Here is a 20,481-nt window from a genome sequence, read left to right on the forward strand (position 1 = left end):
AATTTGCAACGAAATCACGGTCGTAAATGAAAAGAGCGAGACAGCGAGGAGAAGAAAGGAAAGGTTCCTAATGCCCTGTAATCATGGATCTAACCATCATATTAAGCTGTGAAGGACATGGCACTGCCTCGAGGCAATTTTAAGAAAACCTCAGAACCACAGTGGAGCCAGTGAAGACTCACTGAAGAGGGCTTGGCTTTGATCTTCAGCTAGCCAATCAGAAAAGAAAAAGAAATATTAGATGTGATTTGTTTCCTATGCTATCCTAATAATAACCCTAAAATTCTGGGGATTTTCCCAAGTATGGGGTTTGTTTATTTTTGTTTTTTCTTTTCTTTTCAAATAGCTTCGAAACTGTTCACGCATTTTTTTTTGAAGATGTTCTCACCACAAAAATGAGTCTCCCATTTAAACCGCAATTAAATACGACTGGTAAATGTGAAACTCTGAATACGTGGATTCTTCTCACTGGGAAATCATTCAACTATTCAAACTCGAAATTCAAGTTGAAAGGCATTTGTTACGGTAAATGTGGTGAATCCAGTAACTACGCATAACTACTGGTTATTATGCATAATCACCGACCATTTTGGTAAGTTTGATAAATATTTGCGTATTTATCGCATTTACTGGTGATTGTGTATAATCCCCAGCTAGTACTGGTAAATATTAATAAATCGTCCATTGATTATTTAAAATTTTCGACAATCGGGCATAAAATTCGATCTAGGATGGTGGAATCAATCCATAATATTTATTATGTTTGCACATGTTGATAGATATGAAGAAATATAACATCAACAGTATACTGGTGAAAAAATCCTGCTCTTCAAGTGAAAAAAACTGTAATATACCCCCATTACAGTTTGATTTTTACGGCAAAATGCGTGTAGTGCACCCATCTAGTACGAGCAAAACGGATAAGTTGATAAAATAATTAAGTAAAATTAAAGTGATAATAATAAATGATTTCTTCCAAATTCATCAAATTTGCCACCTTCATTGCGGATTTATGCATAGTCGCTAGTAAAAGTGATGAATGAAATGTAATTTAAACAGCGTTGAGAGATGATTGGTGATTATGCTTATTCCCATTTATCACAACGTTAACATAATGATTGGTAGTAGAATAGGTCTTCGAATGAAAATAAATTTTAAGGTTGTTTTCAACATTGTATGAAAGCCAAAAGCAAATAAAAAAAATCTAATAGAAAAATGCTTAAGCGTAGTTGTTTTTATATATTCCGTTTTAATTTCAGAACAAGTTGTGACACAAATTGAATTAACTCTTAAGATTGTACGAGATGTGGTGAAAATTAAAAGAAAAAGTTAGCAATAAAAAATATTTGCCAAGTATGGAAAATGTCCCATTTCGGCTTTTTTTTTACTAAACCTATCAAAAACGCTTTTAGTCCCAAACAAATCGTAATAGCTTACATTTTTGTTATCAGGTTATTATTATTTTCGGATGAAAATAAATATAGATTAATGTTGAAGTCTTAGTCGGTGAAGAATACTTAGTGCTAATTAGTTTACAGTAAATATTAAATTCAGTACGCGAGTTTTTCCTGTTCTTAAGTAACCAATCACGTATCTACAGTTTGTTTTCATAGATGATTCCTTCTACCATTTTTCTTGCAAGCAGTGTTATCAAAGTTACACTGCGAACTTTTTCTATATGTATAGCAATAAAATAAAAGAATTCACACACGAAAACGGGAACAGCACGCAGTAATTCCAGCAGCCGCTGTGGTGGTCGAGTGGTCATATTGTTATTCAAATATTCAAAAAAAGGAAAGTCATCTTTCTTGAAAAATTCACAATGGATAACTAATCAAGCCAGATTTCACAAATTTATGAAATATTAATGGAAATGGAAAGAATGTTTTTTGTAGAAAAATATTGATTTCACTACTCGCATCTGAGAAACCCCTTTCAGACCCTGCATGGACAAATGCGTGGATTAGTTCTTCTCACTGTTTTTTTGAGCTCAGGTAGTTTAAGCCCTGACTTGGTGGATTGTGTAATTTTTGAGTCAGAAATATGGTGTTAGAGTTGTGATCTAATGCACATGTTTCCTTTGTAGTTTTTAAGATGCCTTCCAGAAGAATGTGTTTCCGAAAAAAGCGTGATTTATTGCACGAAATTTAGCAAACAATTCTGGAAACAATTGCATGTACATGTTAATATATACCGCACCATCTTGGCTGGCGAAAAAAATTAAACGGAGTGAATTATTTCTTCACAAAAAAGCTGAAAATTTGAACAGAAAAAACAAAAATAAGATTTTCTGACATTTTTACGTTTTTAATACTTTTTGAGTATAAAAAATTCAAAACTGACTTGAAAATTTCAAAACATGATTGCTTGTGTCTGGAAAAGACAGGTTATCTATCTATTAAATGTTTGAAACATTATTTTTACAAATAAATCATTAAAAAATCTTCATTCCTATTTCCAACCTCTCAGAAAAAAGCATGTAGATAATACGCAGCGGTCCCCCCTTCTCGGGGGGACCCATATTTACATAGACTCCACCGATTATACGCAGGAAAATAGGGAAACCAGAGTATAATGTTTTCACATTAATTTTTCTATGTCTTCCCTTATTATACATTCTAATTTTACTCCCATTATTCCCCAGTGATCAGTTTGTAGTTCAATTAAAAATAGTTTCTTTCACATATGTGGTTTTTAATGGATGTAATTGGTTTCAATGATTATTTTTCAAGTTAAGTCTATGTGTATGGGTACCTTACTTAAATGTTTCTAGCAAAGATATCAACACAAAATAAATATAAATTAATTAATATTTTCAATGGACATTTTCACATACAATAAAAAAAAACGCAAATCAATCAAAAACAACTTTTTCATAAATAACTTTGGCTGAGGTTTGAAGAGGATATGTTGTATTACGCTGTTTTTCGCTGCAAGTTTGTGGAATTCAGTAACATGAACCGATTATTAATTATTGTGGTAGGGCATTTAGGGATTTTTTTCCTCCTCACAGCGAACTCTCTAGCTTTTTTCTCCTCCTTCCAACCTGATGCGCATATCTATGGACGAGTTATCAGTTGTCCAATCAACTTTTTCCTCTCTTCAGGGCAATTTAGCAATTTCTTTTCCCTCCATTTTCTGTCGTCGCTAAAATATTGAATCTATTTAACTAGTCAATGCACGTGATATAGTTTCGAGCGACAGAGTGAGAGATAAAGCGACTGATCATTCTGGTTTGTTGTGATATTCTCGGTGCATGCTTTGGTATATTAGAGAGAAACGTCGATGACAGAAACGTAAATCAATTAATGTGAATCTAATTGTGCTGTTTTGACATGGATGACAAATTGGATTAGGTGAATTAAATTAAGGTAAGGTCTTTAGTTATTTATATTGTGTGTAGATTGTGCTATAATCTTCTCATAATCGAAGTCGTGTTATAATCTTAGTAAATTGCGGTTACCATTTAAGACAAAACTGTACTTTCTACGTTTTTCTTACCAATAAAAATGATTATTATCATGCTGATAAAAAGCTACGTTTTTCTTTTTGTGGGAATCATTATACGATGTATTCGTTTGGTAAGTAGTCACGTTATATAAAGACACTTTGTCGAGTCTCAAATATTTTTATCATACATTATCAATATCATTTGTCATAACAATATGAATATTAAAATGCTGTCATCACACGATGACAGCATTTTAGATCTGGATTTATATTTATTTATTGTATCATATTTTTTTATTAATTTTTTATCCCAATACCTATCGCGGTTTCACCAAATTAATCTATATCTCTTTTTACATTTTTTCTATTTCTTACAATTTAAATTAGATTTAAGAACTATGCTTACATTGTTGTGCTTTGAAAAATTGAATAGATTTCGTTAATGAACTCTATTTAATTTTAAAGAATTGTATAGAACGAAACGAATTCAAAATTTAAAAAAGGAATAAAATTTTATTCGTTCTTATGTACACATGCAGTTATAAAAATGATCAATTATGATTCTCTGAATAATCGAAAATAATCGATATTTATCCATGTAAGTCTTTAATAATATTGTTTCTGATTATATTAAATATTCGAGATATTTTTTCCAATTTTAAATTTCCATTTACTGATTTCGAAATATTATTAGATATCAAGACATAAATCAAATTTCAATATTAAAAATCCGATAATTCTATAAACTTTGTTCCTAGCGAATCGATTGGTTGGTTCATTTTCGTAAAACAGATAATTTTATACGGCTTTAATGAACAACATCCTTGAAATGACTTATTTTCCATCTTTTAGGAGAAAAAATATTTTGTCGATAATTGAATATGGGAACTTTACTGAAGGAAAAAAAATCATTCATCGGAAGAAAATCGGGATGGCATCGTTAAATGCATTATCTTCCGTGAACTGATTTATTCGATATTTTTGTCAATTAATTTTGATGTAAGCCTGCTTTGAATCTCCAATAATCCAGATTTATCTGCAATGATATGGGTATTCATTTCTTAATTAGCCATCCATAAAAATATCAGAAACAATAAACATTAATTAATTGAATACAAAATTGTTGAGAATTTAAATTGATTTTACTATATTTTTTATTGTATTACCGATTATATTTTTTTGAATAAATAAAATTTTTTCATACTTATACGAACGATATTTTCATGAACGATGGAGATGAAAACAGAAGTAATTGATAAAAGATGTATTATTTATGGAAATTCTCAAAATAATTTGAGAATGCCATTATCTATGTAGTCATTTTTCTCACTGAAATTGTACAATTGGGATTACGTAATCAACTTGATTAATGTACATGAATGCTTTAAAAAATAAACACCGATCAAAAGAGTTATATAAATCATATTTTCTTGAGCAATCCCAGAACAGATTCAGTTTACATTTTAATTTAGTTTCAAAAAGCAATATGGGAAAGATTGAATTATGAAATATCACGATCTACTATCAGTTTTAATATAACCCTCCCACGGCAATGGCTCAACTGTGTATATAGTTAATTTATTTCAGAAATAAATAGTTTTGTAAACTTCAGTAATATAGTAGAACAGCAGTTTTATTAAACTATAATTAATCAACTTACAAATTTTGTGGTGATATTTGAATTTCGTATAATCACCGATATAATTTACGAAAATATATCGAATTTTATGAATTTTATGAAAATAAAACACCGTATATGACAACCACGTTGCTCAATATGCACATATAATATATACACATATTAGTTTTGGTTTTGAATTTTTAAAAACCAAAACTGTGATTTATTCTTTGAATGTATACGTGATGCATATTAGAGATATTTCTGAAAATTAAAATACCTTCTTTTTTATTATACCCCGGAGACTAATATACGCACAAAGAAAAATTTAATTTCCCGTTGTTTGGATTTTTATTTTCATGATAATATTGAAAACCTTGTCTTTTGAATATAATTAGTTGATTAAGTGATAAATTCATTTCGAACCTTTCAGGAAAAATAAATAAAAATATATCAAAAAATATATTTGTTTAGAAAAAAATAGTTGAAATATTGAGCGTTATAAAGTGTTGTGTGCACGATAATCGAATTTACAGTCGGACCTTGATAAAATAAACTCTGATCATACGAATTCTTCGATTTAATGAATCAACTTCGATATTGCGATTTTCCCTAGATTGAATGAATAAAAATGTCCGTTTTCAAACTGATTCGATTCGAGAGTTCGACCGTGATCTTCAATTTCTTCTCAACTAGATTTGAGGACTTGTATGTGGACTATTTGGACGTAAAATAAATTTGATAATATCACAAGTAATTTTTTGAAATGTTAAATAATGTATACCGAACAGATATTCTAGGAATCCTGGCACCTCGGTCAGTGGACGTAGAGCAATGGCTCCAACAATTAAGGGGTGTCACGACTCCTGAAGGCGATTTATCAAATACATGTATACTTTTGAAAACATTTCATTCCATTGCAAATCAAATGCAAAAAATCTCTTGTCAATCGGTTAACCTGTTCTTTGAAAATAAATAGAAAGAGAAACGAATTATATAGCGTGTGTAAATGCATACTAGAAAAAACACATTGGACGCGATTTTCTCAGATTGCAGTTTTTGACCATATGACTTAAAAACAGTAGAAAAACACTACGACACACACCAAAGATTCTGAAATTTTGCAGATATTTTATTATTATTAGTAACATGCATTAGGCCGGTATTTCACTATAAAAGTTTGGTAAAAGTCCTTTTATAAAACTTGAAAAATACAGCCAATAAGGTCACCGGTTGTATTTTCTAGAATGTAACCAATAACCATATTGGTTAGATTTTTCAAGTTTTATAAAAGAGATTTTATCAAACTTTTACTGTGTAATACCGGCCTTAGTAAAAGGAACCTCCAACTTAGCAAATGACTAATGGGAGGTACTTATAATTTGATAATTTTTATCGCACCACGGTCATTTTCTGCACACGAGGAATAATTTCAGCAACATTTCAGAAGGTTTTGGTGCGGTATTACCATTATTATATATATTACCCCCCCCCCCCTATTATTTCCATTAATCTTATGGACGAACGCAAAAACTGCAGAGAAATTTGCATTCAAAGTATACATTTTTACAAGAGATTCATTATTTTTTATTTATTTTGTGAAAGAACGCCGATTGACACGAAAGTTTTTGCATTTGATTTGCAATTGAATGAGAGATATATTTTTAAAGCTAATTTTTACAAGTCAATTTCAAGGCGTCGAGACACCCTCAAAAAATATTAGTAGTTAAATATAGTTAAATATGAGTAGATTAAGAAAACGTTGATGTTTTTCAAACTTCCTAGCCTAATAATATTGCTAACACCATGACTGCACCATCGGTCTGAACCCCTTATATTGAGATATGGATTCCAATTATCTACCAGGATGTTATTGCTTAAAGATAACAAAAATTACCAGATTTTTTTTTTACCATTTTTAGAACACCGCGGTTATTTTTTGCATGCAATGGCTAATTAGATTGGGACCAACAGTTTATTTCCGAATCCGGAAGGCAGCATTCGGATTTTTTTTTTCAACATATCTTGACAAGTGATAATAATGGCCGTATATAAATGTAGCAAAATTCCATTTTTGGCCAATAATTAAGATATGCACGATTTTAGGTGCTGGAAAATATCATTACAGTTTTACCCATTCATTATATATGAACGCACGATGATAACTTAATTCACTGATGATTTATTAGTAATAAAAATTTATATAAGCCACAATTAGCTGTAAATTTATGTTTCTTTTTTTTCCTTCTGTCAAAATTGTATTTTGTTAACGATTAAATAATTCAAGAATTATAAATGACACAAATTACACATCTAGGACATACTTTATCATTTTGTGTTCGTCGAATCTCTGTTAGGTGATAAATGTGATCGGGAATGGCTTGTGTAAGGAATACGGTGAAATTACAGCCAAGCAAAATCATCTCGTACCTGAAAAGCATTAGATGGAATTAACTAGCTCAAAATCACACGTTTCGGTTCAAGTCGGAAACAATTACGTAGTTGAAGGTCATTAAATACAGTGATGACAGGTCGAATTTCTAGGTGTTAACCCCCCCCCCCCTTCGAGTTCATGTGAATTATCCCTCGGGGGTATGGCAACGTGAGAGGAGTCACGTATAGGTCGACCGGACTTGTTCATGGGACAACGTACTCATCGTAATTGCTTAGTTTTTGGACGTTCGGCTTAGAGAGAGAGTATGTGTGAGCAAAATCATGAAATGCAGGACTGGATATCTAGGCACACGTGACACAATCGAAGCTTCTGACAATTAATCAATTTTATCCCCCCCCCCCCCCTTTGGAAACACCAGGGCCCCATTGATCAATGGTTTTCCTGTGCGACTCAGATTCTATTCTAATCTCAGTATAATAGTGAGAAACAACATTCTCAGATAGGGTGGATGTCTGAAAATCAGTTGAGAGAATATAATGTACGATATAGATTTTCTGGCGGAAAGCCAGTGAAATTAGAGTAGAAGTTGATTAATCGAAAATATTTAGTGGATGGACTCTACCACTTTAAAAATTTTTGAACCAGAAAATATGAATATAACTATGTTCGCGATTGTATCTTGCTAAAACTCTGATCTTAATTCTATATAAATTATCAATTTTCTTTCTTAAAATTGATATCCAACATTCTTTTTTGGTTAGGCACTCACATTCTTCTGACAATATAATCACCATTATCGTAAAATTTTTATTTGCATTGAGAGATATTGAATGCGACACTGTCTAGCCATTATATGAGTCCATTTTGAAGTTTTTCGCGAAAGATTTTGTAAATTTTTGCGAATTTCCAGAAAAAATATCAGACAAATTGGTCGTAAATTTCGGTCACTTTAACCCTATGCTTGAACTTGGGCGAGGGGAGGGCTTGTGGTGAATTAGCCATATTTTTTTTATTTTTCATTTTGCCATGCCGTCTCTTCCTATCATACTGTTGAGACAGCAGTAGGGATAAATTTTTGTTTCGAATAGTTATTCAAAAATTTATTTAGGTTCCGTAAAATAGCCTCGGTATCTCTGTTTGAAACTCCTGATTTAGAGAGTAGCCTTTCCTCCAGAATGGCAGAAATAATCGGTACACCAATTTGTAGAAAATCCCATATCATTCAGCTCCTTTCAGCAGGTTAGCTAAATTAGTGCTCACAATATCTCTAATATCTTTCTGAATTTTCCAAGTTCTACTTCAGTTCGACATCCAACTGGAATTACACATATTGCTTAATATAATTAGCGAGAACAAATTATGGAAAAGTTAAATTGATATTTTGTAATCAGAGACGTTGGCAGGAACGAACTTTGGCTTTAAGGAGGGCACAAAAATTGTCTTCCGAAGAGATTTTGAAGTGTGACCTTTCAAAAAAAAGCATTAAAATTATCAGAAATTTGTTAAAATAGCAAATAAAAGACATTTCCTTTCGATATTACAATTTTTTTTAACCGAAGTATTGCATTTAGTTTTGGTCAACTTTTTAGTTTTTGGTCGGCTTGAGAGGAACACACATTTTTTGCCTTATCATAATATCCAATTTATATATATATATTATTTTTATAACACCACTGAGGATGGACAAGATGTCACCACGATGAACAAAACTTTAACCACTATCCTAAAAGAAGTCACTGGAGAAAAAGAAATCAAACCGGTGAAGAAAATAACAGAAGAAACAATGAAAGTGATGGAAGACCGGAGAGAATTTCAGATTAAGAAGAATGACCCTAAATCAAAAGTGGAATATGCAGAACTTTGCAAGACGGTACGAAAGCGGATTACAGAAGATGTCAGGAAGTTTAGTTGCGATATTGTAAAGAAAGCATTGGAAGATAATAGGAGCTTAAAATCAGCGAAACGAAAACTGTGTGTTGGGAGAAAGGAAATTTTTGCACTAGAAAAAATAGATGGAACCATCACAAAAGATAGAAAAGAAATCAGTAGTATTGTTGAGGAATTTTATAATACCCTATACAAACATGAAGGACAGGATCGGTTCAGAGGAAAGGGAGCAGAAAGAAAAGAAAATGAAGCCGAACTTGTACAAGTAGCACCTGTGCTGAAAGAGGAATACTACAAGGCTATAAGATGTATAAAAAAAGGCAAATGCCCAGGTGAAGATGGGATTTCAATAGACATTATTAAAGAAGCAGGAGAAGAATTTGCCAGTATGCTAACTGCCTTGTTCACAAATTGTCTTACAAAATCGGATGTGCCTGAAGATTGGAATAACGCAATGATGGTTCTTCTTTATAAAAAGGGTGAAAAAGAGGATATCAAGACCTATCGACCATTCAGTCTCCTATCAGTGATTTATAAAATCTTCACCAAAGTGCTGACATATAGGCTTGAATTCAAATTGGACCAAGCTCAACCAAAAGAACAGGCAGGATTTAGTACAATGATCACATCCAAACAATCAGAGAACTTATAGAGAGACATAAGGATTACGAATTACCATTGTGTATGACCTTCATTGATTTTGAGAAAGCGTTTGACTCTGTCTTCACATCTGCTGTTGTAATATCACATCTGCTGTTCACATCTGTTGTTGTAGCTCTAGATGTAATTGGGGTAGAGTAGACTTACATCACACAATATCATGAAGAAAATATATGAAAAAGCAACTGCAACGATTCGTTTGGATAAAGGAAAAGCAAAAATTTAACTTGGAAAAGGAGTCAGACAGGGTGATGCTGTCTCACCAAAATTCTTTACCGCTGTTTTAGAAAATATTCAGAAAAAAAGGAATTAAAATAAATGGAGAGTTTCTCAAAAATTTGCGTTTTGCAGACGACATTCTTGTTATCAGCAGTAATCCAGACGAACTAGAGGAAATGATATGATTGAATTGGCGAAGGCAAGTATTCAGGTGAGCTTGAAAATGAAACTGCAAAAAACTAAAGTTATGTTCAACCCCTTCGCGTTGAAGAGGACAATATTCCTCAACAACACAGAGATAGAAGAAGTAGAAAGCTATGTATACCTGGAACAAGAAATCACCATGGACAACGGAATCATTATTAATGAAATGAACAGAAGGATCAGGATTGAATGGAGCACTTTCGGCAAAAAACTGCGTAATTCTGAAGAGTCACATGCCATTATGTCTGAAAAGAAAAGTTTTTAACCAGTGTGTGCTACCGGCACTGGCTTATGGAGCTGAAACATGGACACTCACAAGTAAGACGATACAAAGGCTACAGACAATGCAAAGCAGCATGGAAAGATGCATGTTAGGCATCACAAGAAGTGACAGAAAACGAATCACTTGGATAAAGAACCACACAAAGGTATATGATATCATGGAAAGAATCAAACGTTTGAAATGGAAATGGGCTGGAAATTGAAAGAAGACAGGACAACAGATGCACCACAAGTATTCTAGAGTGGTATCCCCGTGGTGTTTAACGTCCGAGAAGGCGTCCCCACGCAAGATGGATTGACGAGATCAGGAAAGTGGCTGGAGTCAACTAGATGGCTTAAGCATCAGACAGACCAGAATGGAAAAATTTAGAGGAGACCTTCATCCAGCAGTGGATTGAAAATAGTTGTTGTTGTTGATGATGATGATGGTATTTTACTTTACTTGCAGCAAACTTATTGATTTATAATTTATATCATTATTTACAAATTATTTATTAATATCATATTATATATTTGTTTTTTTATGCCCACATTATTCTTCACCAATTTTAATTTGAAGGATCACAAACAGTTGTGTTTTCTATTTTATAGGTAGCAGAAGGGGATCCAGTGAATTGATGTTTATCAATGTAATACACACTATACCGTATAGTTATTTTCAAAAAGGCGTATTTTTCCGATGATTTTTTTTTACTCGTCTGTTGGCTATGGAAAAAAGTAACTATAAGAAAGACATCATTATTTCATGGTAAATAAGTTTGCAAAATATGGACGTTTAGAGTCTGAGAATAACTGCGTATTAGAGTTTTTCCGTGTAGACAGAGGTTCTGCTGCGCAGAAAAAAATTCCCTATATTGAATGAAGTAGTATGATTTTTTTTTCATTTGCACACATATCGAAATTCTTGAGTGCGATATCATTCTCTTTGAGAGCGTCCATCCCTTCGGGAAAGGACGTAAACCATCCCAAGATGGTCTCTATGGGCGGTCAGCGGTCATGTCTGTCTCTCTGTCAGTGCGCAAGGAAACAACGGGTTTGAGCAGGTGAAATCAAATAAAATGTGCCTACTATCTGAAAAACATAAAATGATCCTTGGTACCACCGAAATAAAAACATTTATTCAGCTCAGCAGAATTGTTTTCCTCATTTCTGCTTCATTTTCCCACGATATTCGAGTAATTGCAATGGCCACATAGTTTTAGGCTCTCCCATGATGAGAGAATCACTCCCCCCCCCCCCCGGATACGGTATTCTTATTTTGTGACCTATTTGCCATGCAAATTTTGGAGCAATTCATTTATCAATTATATTCTAGTGTACTTGATTATTTATTTCCCAAATTCGCCACTCCCGTCTATGGCCTACTTATCTCCCCCCCCCCCCCCAATGAAGAAAATATGCCAGTGTGTCACTATCTTTCAGTCGTTCACCTGCTTTCCCAACCTCTAACTCACTGCTTTCGTCCTTTGCTCTCCCGATCATTCTTTTGGTCACTCATTTCACTTGCGCAATGCTTTCGTCTCTCACATGCTTCCACATTCACTAGGTTGATCATCCAAATAGTCTGGATTTTTTTAAAGCGTGACACTCTCGCTAAAATTCAAAACGAAGATCAGTTTTGCGAATAGCACCAACAAGAAAGATCTCTTCTTTGAAAGCGATCCGGGATTTTTAAATGTTCTGTGGCGCTTGATCATGCGGAACTCCAAAAAAATTTGCACGACACCCCAGGGTTCCGTTTCAAGCAGTTGGAAACCCGTGCTTTTTATAATCAAATAACAGAAAGTAATCGAAATAACACTTTGTGGAAAATTCCTTATCATCTAGCTTCTTTCAGCCGGTCGGTCAAATAAGTGCTCGTAATATCCCGGATATATTTTTCTAAATTTTAATGATATTCAACTGTAATTTTCACAAAAGTTGCTCTTTATAATTGGCAACAAAATTATGAAAAAATAATTTGATATCGTTCACGCATGTTTGCTCACAAATGATTTTTTCTTTAATATCCTTATCTCATGAAATATCAAACGGTTTCATTTCAATCTTCAGTATTATGTGTGATTTTTACTTTGTCAAACTTTTTGTAAGTTTTAGTACAACATTGTTGAAAATTCTGCATCTTATAAGCAAAATATTGATCATTTTTGTCTCAACACGGTCATTTTCTGTACACGAGAGCTAATTAGACCGGGACCTACAATTTATTGCCGATTCCGAACGACAGACTTGTTTTTTATGCTCATCGAGAGGTTGGTGAGCTAACCCCTCGATGGGGGACTCCCTGCGGTAGCAATTTTTTCTGCGGTCATGTCGCCTTTTCTGTGTTGTACCCCTATGTCAGGAAAGTTTTCTGACAATGACGAACCAGGTATCGAACTCACGACACCTCTAAACATCCTTCGGTACTTTAGACGAGTATCTTATCGACCAAGGCTACCGCGCGCAGAAAAAATATTCATATCTTCGTGAAAATACGCGTAATTTTCACGATTATAGTAAATAGCAGGTAAATATTGTGAAAGTTACAAATGATTTGCAGCTCCTTCTGATATAGGATTGATACAAAACCCTTGTTTCTGGTATAAGTTTTTGTCGGTCTCCCGGAAACATTCGTGACAAAATTTCCACTGGAAATTGTGAATACAAACGTAGCGTTTTTACATGACCGAAGTTTCATCCACTATTTTTTAGAAATTCTAGAAAATGCCCAAAACCCTAAAAACGACACAGACTTAGGACTATATAGTATACCACAGTTTCTATAATTTTTTCAATTCTAACTCAGCGTGGTCCAACTTATAATGTATGCGCTTGGTGGTAATGCTCTTATATCTCCCATGTGACATAGCTTGGGTCATGTCTGGCACTACAGTATCTCTAACTGCATTGTATTTAATGCGAATATACAATCGTGCAAGATATGCAACAGCAAAACTTAATTCTGATTTTTATTCTAGGTACTCGAAGAATTATGGAGAAAGATTAACCATCGTAATATGACTGCAACATCGACGGCGAATTTCACGAATGTACCTTATATCATGTGGTATTTGCTTTCTGCACCACCTTTCTTACTTCCAACGAACCCAAGTAGGTGATACTATAGGCTTTTCAAAACTTTTTAATGCAAAGAAATATTACATGTGGTTAAATAATTAAGAAAAATAAGAAAATGAGCTCTCTTTCTATCTCTAGAACAGAGTTTCCCAAACTTTTTTTTCTATCGCCCTTCTTCAGAATATATTTTCTCTCATCGCCCCTAACTCGAGTCAACCCTTAGGATCTTATTTCCGTAGCTTCTCCGTCCCCTGGACAATTCCGTCCCCCACAGGGGTTCGACACTGCCCGCTTTGGGAAACACTGTTCTAGAAGGGACCATACAAAAGTACGTTAATTTTTTTTAATTTTTTATTTGTTTTTTAAGTGATGAAATATTCAATCTCAGAAATTGGTATACTTTTGACTTTTATGTATATATATACATTTTTAATTTGGTATCCAAATCAGGGAATTTAATGTAAATTTTGGAACTACGTGTGTTCAATTCATTTTCTTGATTTTTATCCTTGTTTTCACTCACTGGTTATTGTCCACTTTAGAGAATTTATTAATTTGAATTATAGTAATATTAAAATAAAAAAATGTTTCGATACTAATTTGGATTTTTTTAAATTTCATCTTTATATTTCAAAAGTTTTGAACTTTTGAACTCTAGGTGAAATGCATTGTGTGATGCTTTAAATAATATTCCATTTCTGTTTTTGGCCCGGCCAAAATCGGAATGATTAATATCGTACGGATTTTTCCTAACTAGTTGAGTTACGTAAGAATAAAAAAAATGTTTTATGCAATATAAATAATGAGCATTTTCCATATTTTGTGTTCAATTAGCTTATCAAGTCTTCATAGAAATTTGAAATTTGAGTTTAAATTCTCTCAAGTTTCTTTGATGGTCTCAAAGAAAAAATAAGTATTAATTTACGTATTTTCTATATATTTCTAAGAAATATTTCTTACAACATTTGTAACAACGTGAGATATTGACGATAATTTTGATTAGGGAAATTTCTCAGGCTGTCTTTTCGATCGATTTTCAATCTTTTCTATCAAGCGATACAAGCGAGCACGGCTCAGGCTACACCAAGTTCTTCCAATTTTAGGCATTGCCGTTGTTAAAGGACGCCACAGTGTTGTGAAATCTTCATTTTACGATCATTCACAGTGTACATGCAGATAAATCAAAAGTTTCGCGATCATTTATACACCATAACCCTTTCAGAACAGAGCCTTAATTTTTTTTGGAATGCTCAAAATGTTTTTGAACATTCCAAAAAATGGAACATTCCAAAAAACTAATTCCATGATCAAAATGTTTTTGAACATTCCAAAAAATGGAACATTCCAAAAAACTAATTCCATGATCAAAATGTTTTTGAACATTCATTTGAACTCATTTATATAACAATTCAATTCTCAATTTTCAAATATGTTAATTTTTTTTAATTTTATTTTTTTTCTGTGAAGAAATATATAGTTCACTTCGTTTAAATTTTTTTCAGTCAAGATGATACAGGGTATATTCATCATCACAAAAGAGTTTTATTGCTGAATTTCATATAATAAATCAATTTTTTCGGAGGCACTTCCTCTTGGAATCTATCTTATAACCCCCCTGAAAGTTCAACTTTAAGTGCAACCTTCTGATGAAAGGCTCCAAAGTTCCTATTCATCATGTGTCTAACTCAAAATTTGCACAATCCTTTAAGCAGAACTTAACTCCCTGAGGTCAGAAGAAAAATATTCTACAGTGAGAAAAAGAAGCCCACACATTTGTGGCACCAGGATCTGAAAGGGTTAATACATATTTTTTTAATAAAGTTAATGTAAAGATATTAGATTACACATTAAAAGAGCCTTCGGTCTATAAAAAGCATACCATACGATATCGTATAAAATCTCAAGGTCCTCGTGAATAGCAGTAATTCGTATTCATTCTTAATATTAAAACCATTAACAAGAAACGTTGCATTTGAAAATATTTAAAAAACGAGTAGCTTGTTTAGAGCAAATGTGAATTCCAACATTCTCGGATCCTACAATATCGTGATTTGTATTCACCTGTGTTACTCAACTTATCCTATTTGAAGGAAGAATAAAATGTATTCTGTCTCAACCGCATGTTTACTTATCCAGGCCTTCCGGCTCAGTAGCCGCGTGTAATCCGTGTGGAATGTCAATAGCTCAAAGCCTGACCAATCCCGTATGTGTCGACACGTGTTTACATGTCAAGCGTGTTCGCTGCTTTTACTCAGAGAAAACTTCGGATCATTTTGAGGGCAATGATACTTGCTGGACGACACTTGGTTATTGAAATACTGTAAACAGTATCGGATATCTAATTATAACTATAAATAAATATATATATAAGGAAAATATATGTTTAAATAAAAATAAATAGAGATACAGTTAATGCTCGTTATAATCACCCCACTTAGCTATCATTCACAACAACCTGTAGAAAAAATTCCTAATGTTTTGATATAAAGACTATCCTATATTTTTCCTTTCGATACAACGGCCACCTGTTGTCCGACATGATTGGAGATCGTTATAATAATATGCAGTTCTTTTGCATTAATTTTTTTGAAAACGGTACTAGAGACATAAATAAATGTGGGGATTATCGATCTGTGTGTGTGTGTTTTATGCCTCGCAAAAAAACCTACTTTTGTCCCTTCGTCTTTCACTCCAGTTTTTTCCGGCTATGGCAAAAACTTGAAAGACAAAAAAAACAAAAAAAAATACATTGATCATTGAACCAAAATTTCAGTTCAAAACTATGTCATTTGCATGATAAATATAAAAATAAATGTCTCGCATGCATAGATGAGAAAATAATCTATTTTTGCCTCGACAGTTTTTTACTCTGTTGGTTTTTTCCACCACTAGAACAAAACTTGCCAACCCTAACGCAGTGAAATCTGTATATAATGGTACTCTGTGGATTAAGAAATGGGTATTGTTGTAGAGGGATTTAAAAAAATATTGTTATATCGAGTATCGTTATGGTGAGATTTCACTGCACTGAATTGTCTATTTTAGAAAGAATTGATTCTTTGAATAAAATTTGCTACTTTCATTGCGAAAACAGTTGCGTTAACAGTAAGCTATTAGAAGTTTTAAACGTTTTTGTACAACATAATTTATGTGCATTCAAAATTAATAAGCACATACTTAGTACATAGCAAAAAGGATGTATGACATTTCACTGGCGAATCGTTGATTCTAAAGGTATACTTCCAATTAGAAAAGTTTTCAAATAACGTTCAGTACTCAGACATGTAATTTCGAATATATCAGTGAATATTACACTTAGAAACATCACATGTTTTTTTGTTAGCATCAGGAGAGACAAGGCAGCAAATTTGTAATTGGGGTTTTGGGTCACATGGGGACTATATAAGAAACTACTTTTTTTTTCATTTTAATAACTGAACAACTGCTTGAAACACGAATAACTTATCTGAGTTTTACACGTTAAATCTCGATAAAATGATAATCTGTGGATCAAGAAATTAATATTGTTGTAGAAGGATATATTATTTCGAGTATCGTTGTGGTGAGTTTTCACTGCTCTGAATTGTCTATTTTAGAAAGCATTGGATTTAGAAATTTTCTTCCAACTGTAAGATTATCTCTAAGATCATCGGTTCGCCAGTTAAATGTGATACCTCCTGTTTGCTCTGCACCCTGTACATATCGTGTCAATATGATTTTTAAGCCAGCGTTAGTAAGTTTGAAACAATTTTTGTTTGTTTAAAGTTATGTCTGAAATGATACTAGATACAAATTACTGAGAAGTATAAATATCTAATACTTGGCAAAAACCCATTATTGTGAGGACATTTTGTAATGCAGTTTTTTCAAAACAAAAACCCACCAACGAAAAAACTTATTGATTCTTATAATACAGTTTGTGTTTCAAACTTTCTTATTTCTATAATAATGAAATGCACAATAATGCTTAAACATGCATAAAGTGGGGGGGGGGGGGAGATAAATTTTTACCGCATGGCCTATATAACCTATTTTGGCTAAGATGTTCTTACCTCCTATGACAAAAACTCGCCACACCCTTTCCACGCTATAGAAGTGTTCTGCTCATATTTACGGTCGGTTTTCATATTCACATTGAGTTATTTTGAATTTTTTTCAGTGTTTTCGTATTAAGGATTGCAACATAATCACTGTATTCTTCATAATTATTTTATGATATATGTCATTAAACCTATATCCTTAGAAATCCCATAAAACATTTCGATTTTGTAGTAAACTAGGTACATAGTATGCATCAAAAACTCTACCCTTAATCATAGAGTTTCTGATGCATGCAGGGTTTCCCAAAGTGCCAGGATTTCGGCATATTGGGTGATTTTCGAAACACTCATGGTGTCCAATCGTTTAGCCATTGGAATAATAAAGAATTTCTTCTTTCCTCAAGTGAAAGTAACCACGTCTTCACTTGAGCCGTGGCCAGGTGTAGAAAACAAAAATCAATGAGCGAACTAGTGTTATATGATATCTGCACTTTTATTCACAGTAAATTCGGCTGGTGGTGAAGAACGTTACGAACTAAAATTCAAAGAATTTTATGCCATGTTCATAAGATACGCAAATCTGTTTATGTACGCGTGAATATTTTGGAATTTTGTTCAGTATATCGCATACACTGCAGTTAGACAAATACATACGATAGACCGTAGATTTTGATTAAAAACGTTAAAATATATGACAGAATACCATATTAAAATTTTGTAATGATGCAATCAACAGTATTTTAGAAACCTTGTTTTGCACTCAAGTAAATAGTCAAAAATAGCATTATTTGTGCAATGCATAACTTTTATTCTGAGCGTTGTATAAACAAAACAAGGTCTGTTTTGGAATGACAATTAATGGGGCTTTCATAAAAAAAACACAGTTTGCACAATGACGTGTTCAGCATTGCCGGATACCTTAAATGAAAATAATCTGACGTACATATAAAAAAAAGAAACATGGCGGGAGGAGAAATTGACGAATCATGTTTATTAGAAATTCTATGAAAACGTTTCCCTCGCAAAACTTTTTTCTTCTTCTGCCTTCCCAAAGATCTGCAGCAACATAAAAGATGAACCCGGGGTCTTGCCATCGAGTAATAAAGTAAGGCGGCTATTAACGCTTCTGAACTTGCCCTGGAAGTAGAAGGAACTACCCTTTTCTTACCTACGTCATCTTCGGTGATTAATGGTTTCGAACTCACCGTCGCGACTATCCGCCTTGGTTTGTTCAATTTACTACTCGTTTGAATAAATGAGATAGCAGGAAAGAGGGCAAAAAGACTTTTCAAGGAAGAAAGATGGATTTAGAGAGATTTTCTCTTTGAAACATGAACCTGAGGAAATTCGAGAGAAAGAAGAACATAAAAAGAAAGGAGGAGCGATGAGTAAAAAGGAAAAGTAGCAGCACATAATGAAAGTTTCGTTCTTCCAATTCTAACACCCGTCTTACTAGAACTTATTCATATACTTGTGGTCTTCTTTCTCGAACTTAGTCGTTTTTTTTCTTTCTGCTCCTCTCTTTGGAAAGGTAATTTCGTAAGATTACTAGTCTGAGCTTAGGTTGCAATTAATAATTTAATTTATTTCAGAGACTAACGCTAATTGATTGAAATGGAAAACTCCGAAGTTTAAGTCTTCTCTATAATTATACGCTCGTTGGATAATTTTATTCACCTTTCTCTCTCCCTATCTCTCTCTTTTCATTTTTTTTCATCATTATAATGCATTTGGATTTATATATCTCCTTTTGAATGAATTGGTGCTTTAGTGATTATTGGCGTTAAAAGACTTCTCGATATTTATTCAAATCGCCTGTCAAGAAGAATTATTTTTATGGTTTGCGTAAACTGCATTGAAAATTGAGAAAAATATCACGATCAGGTAAAATTTTTTTTTTGATACCCGAAGACCTGATGTTTAAAGTGCACGTGTACTTGGGTCAGGACATCAAGGACTTTTCACCTCATGCGTGATGACAGGATAATTAAGACTACCTGTTTAATGAGCTCTTTGAATGTCTTAATCATTCTTGAATATTCAGTCTGAAAAACGAAGAATCATATTAAAGAGAAAAATAGAATGAAAAGAAATTTATGTGAGTATGCCATTATTATAAAACTGGTTTTAGCGTGAATGAATTATATTTCAGTGTAATACTCGTCATAATACTCTCAGAATACTTTATGGAGAAAAATTCGCAATCATGAAGGGGAGGAAGGTTATAAATTTTCCCATATTCACCAAACTTTTTTATTTCTATTTGGGAATTGGAATTATACATGATAGCAGGTAAAAATTATAGTAGTGAAATTCAATCAAACTTTCTTTATTGAAACAAATGGTGATTATGCATAATATGCGTAACCACCGCACCGGTGTTCACTTTTATAGAGACTACATATACATTTTAACATTAAAATATATAGGAACCAATTCTGACTGAAACCAAACGTCGTATAAATGTGAAAGATGATATATAAACGAGGTTCCACAGTACTTCCCTATTAGCGGACACTCCCCGTTAGCGGAGGGGGGGGGGGCTTATGGTCCCATGGGTGCCCGTTATCGAACGGCTTTACTGTATCACGTGTAACATAATTTTCATCACAAGACAAAAGATAAATATCAATGACTTCTTTTCTTTCAAACATTCTGGGTAAAGA

At 33.1% G+C, this 20,481-nt stretch overlaps 1 protein-coding gene across 1 annotated transcript in view; it reads left to right on the top strand.

Moving 5' to 3' along the window:
* Positions 1-3,201: 3,201 nt before the first annotated feature.
* Positions 3,202-20,481, top strand: part of LOC149077218 (B-cell receptor CD22-like) — a 47,941-nt gene continuing 30,661 nt past the window's right edge. Inside the window, exons 1-2 of the mRNA XM_089244959.1 lie at positions 3,202-3,371; positions 13,676-13,808. Of these exons, the coding sequence (XP_089101085.1) occupies positions 13,715-13,808 (94 nt within the window). The 5' untranslated portion in view covers positions 3,202-3,371; positions 13,676-13,714. The remainder of the gene's footprint in view (positions 3,372-13,675; positions 13,809-20,481) is intronic.

Source organism: Pholcus phalangioides, unplaced genomic scaffold (assembly GCF_987345545.1).
Source record: "Pholcus phalangioides strain wild (caught in Gottingen) unplaced genomic scaffold, Ppha-v1.0 ptg000015l_1, whole genome shotgun sequence".
NCBI classification, from domain to species: Eukaryota; Metazoa; Arthropoda; class Arachnida; order Araneae; family Pholcidae; genus Pholcus; species Pholcus phalangioides.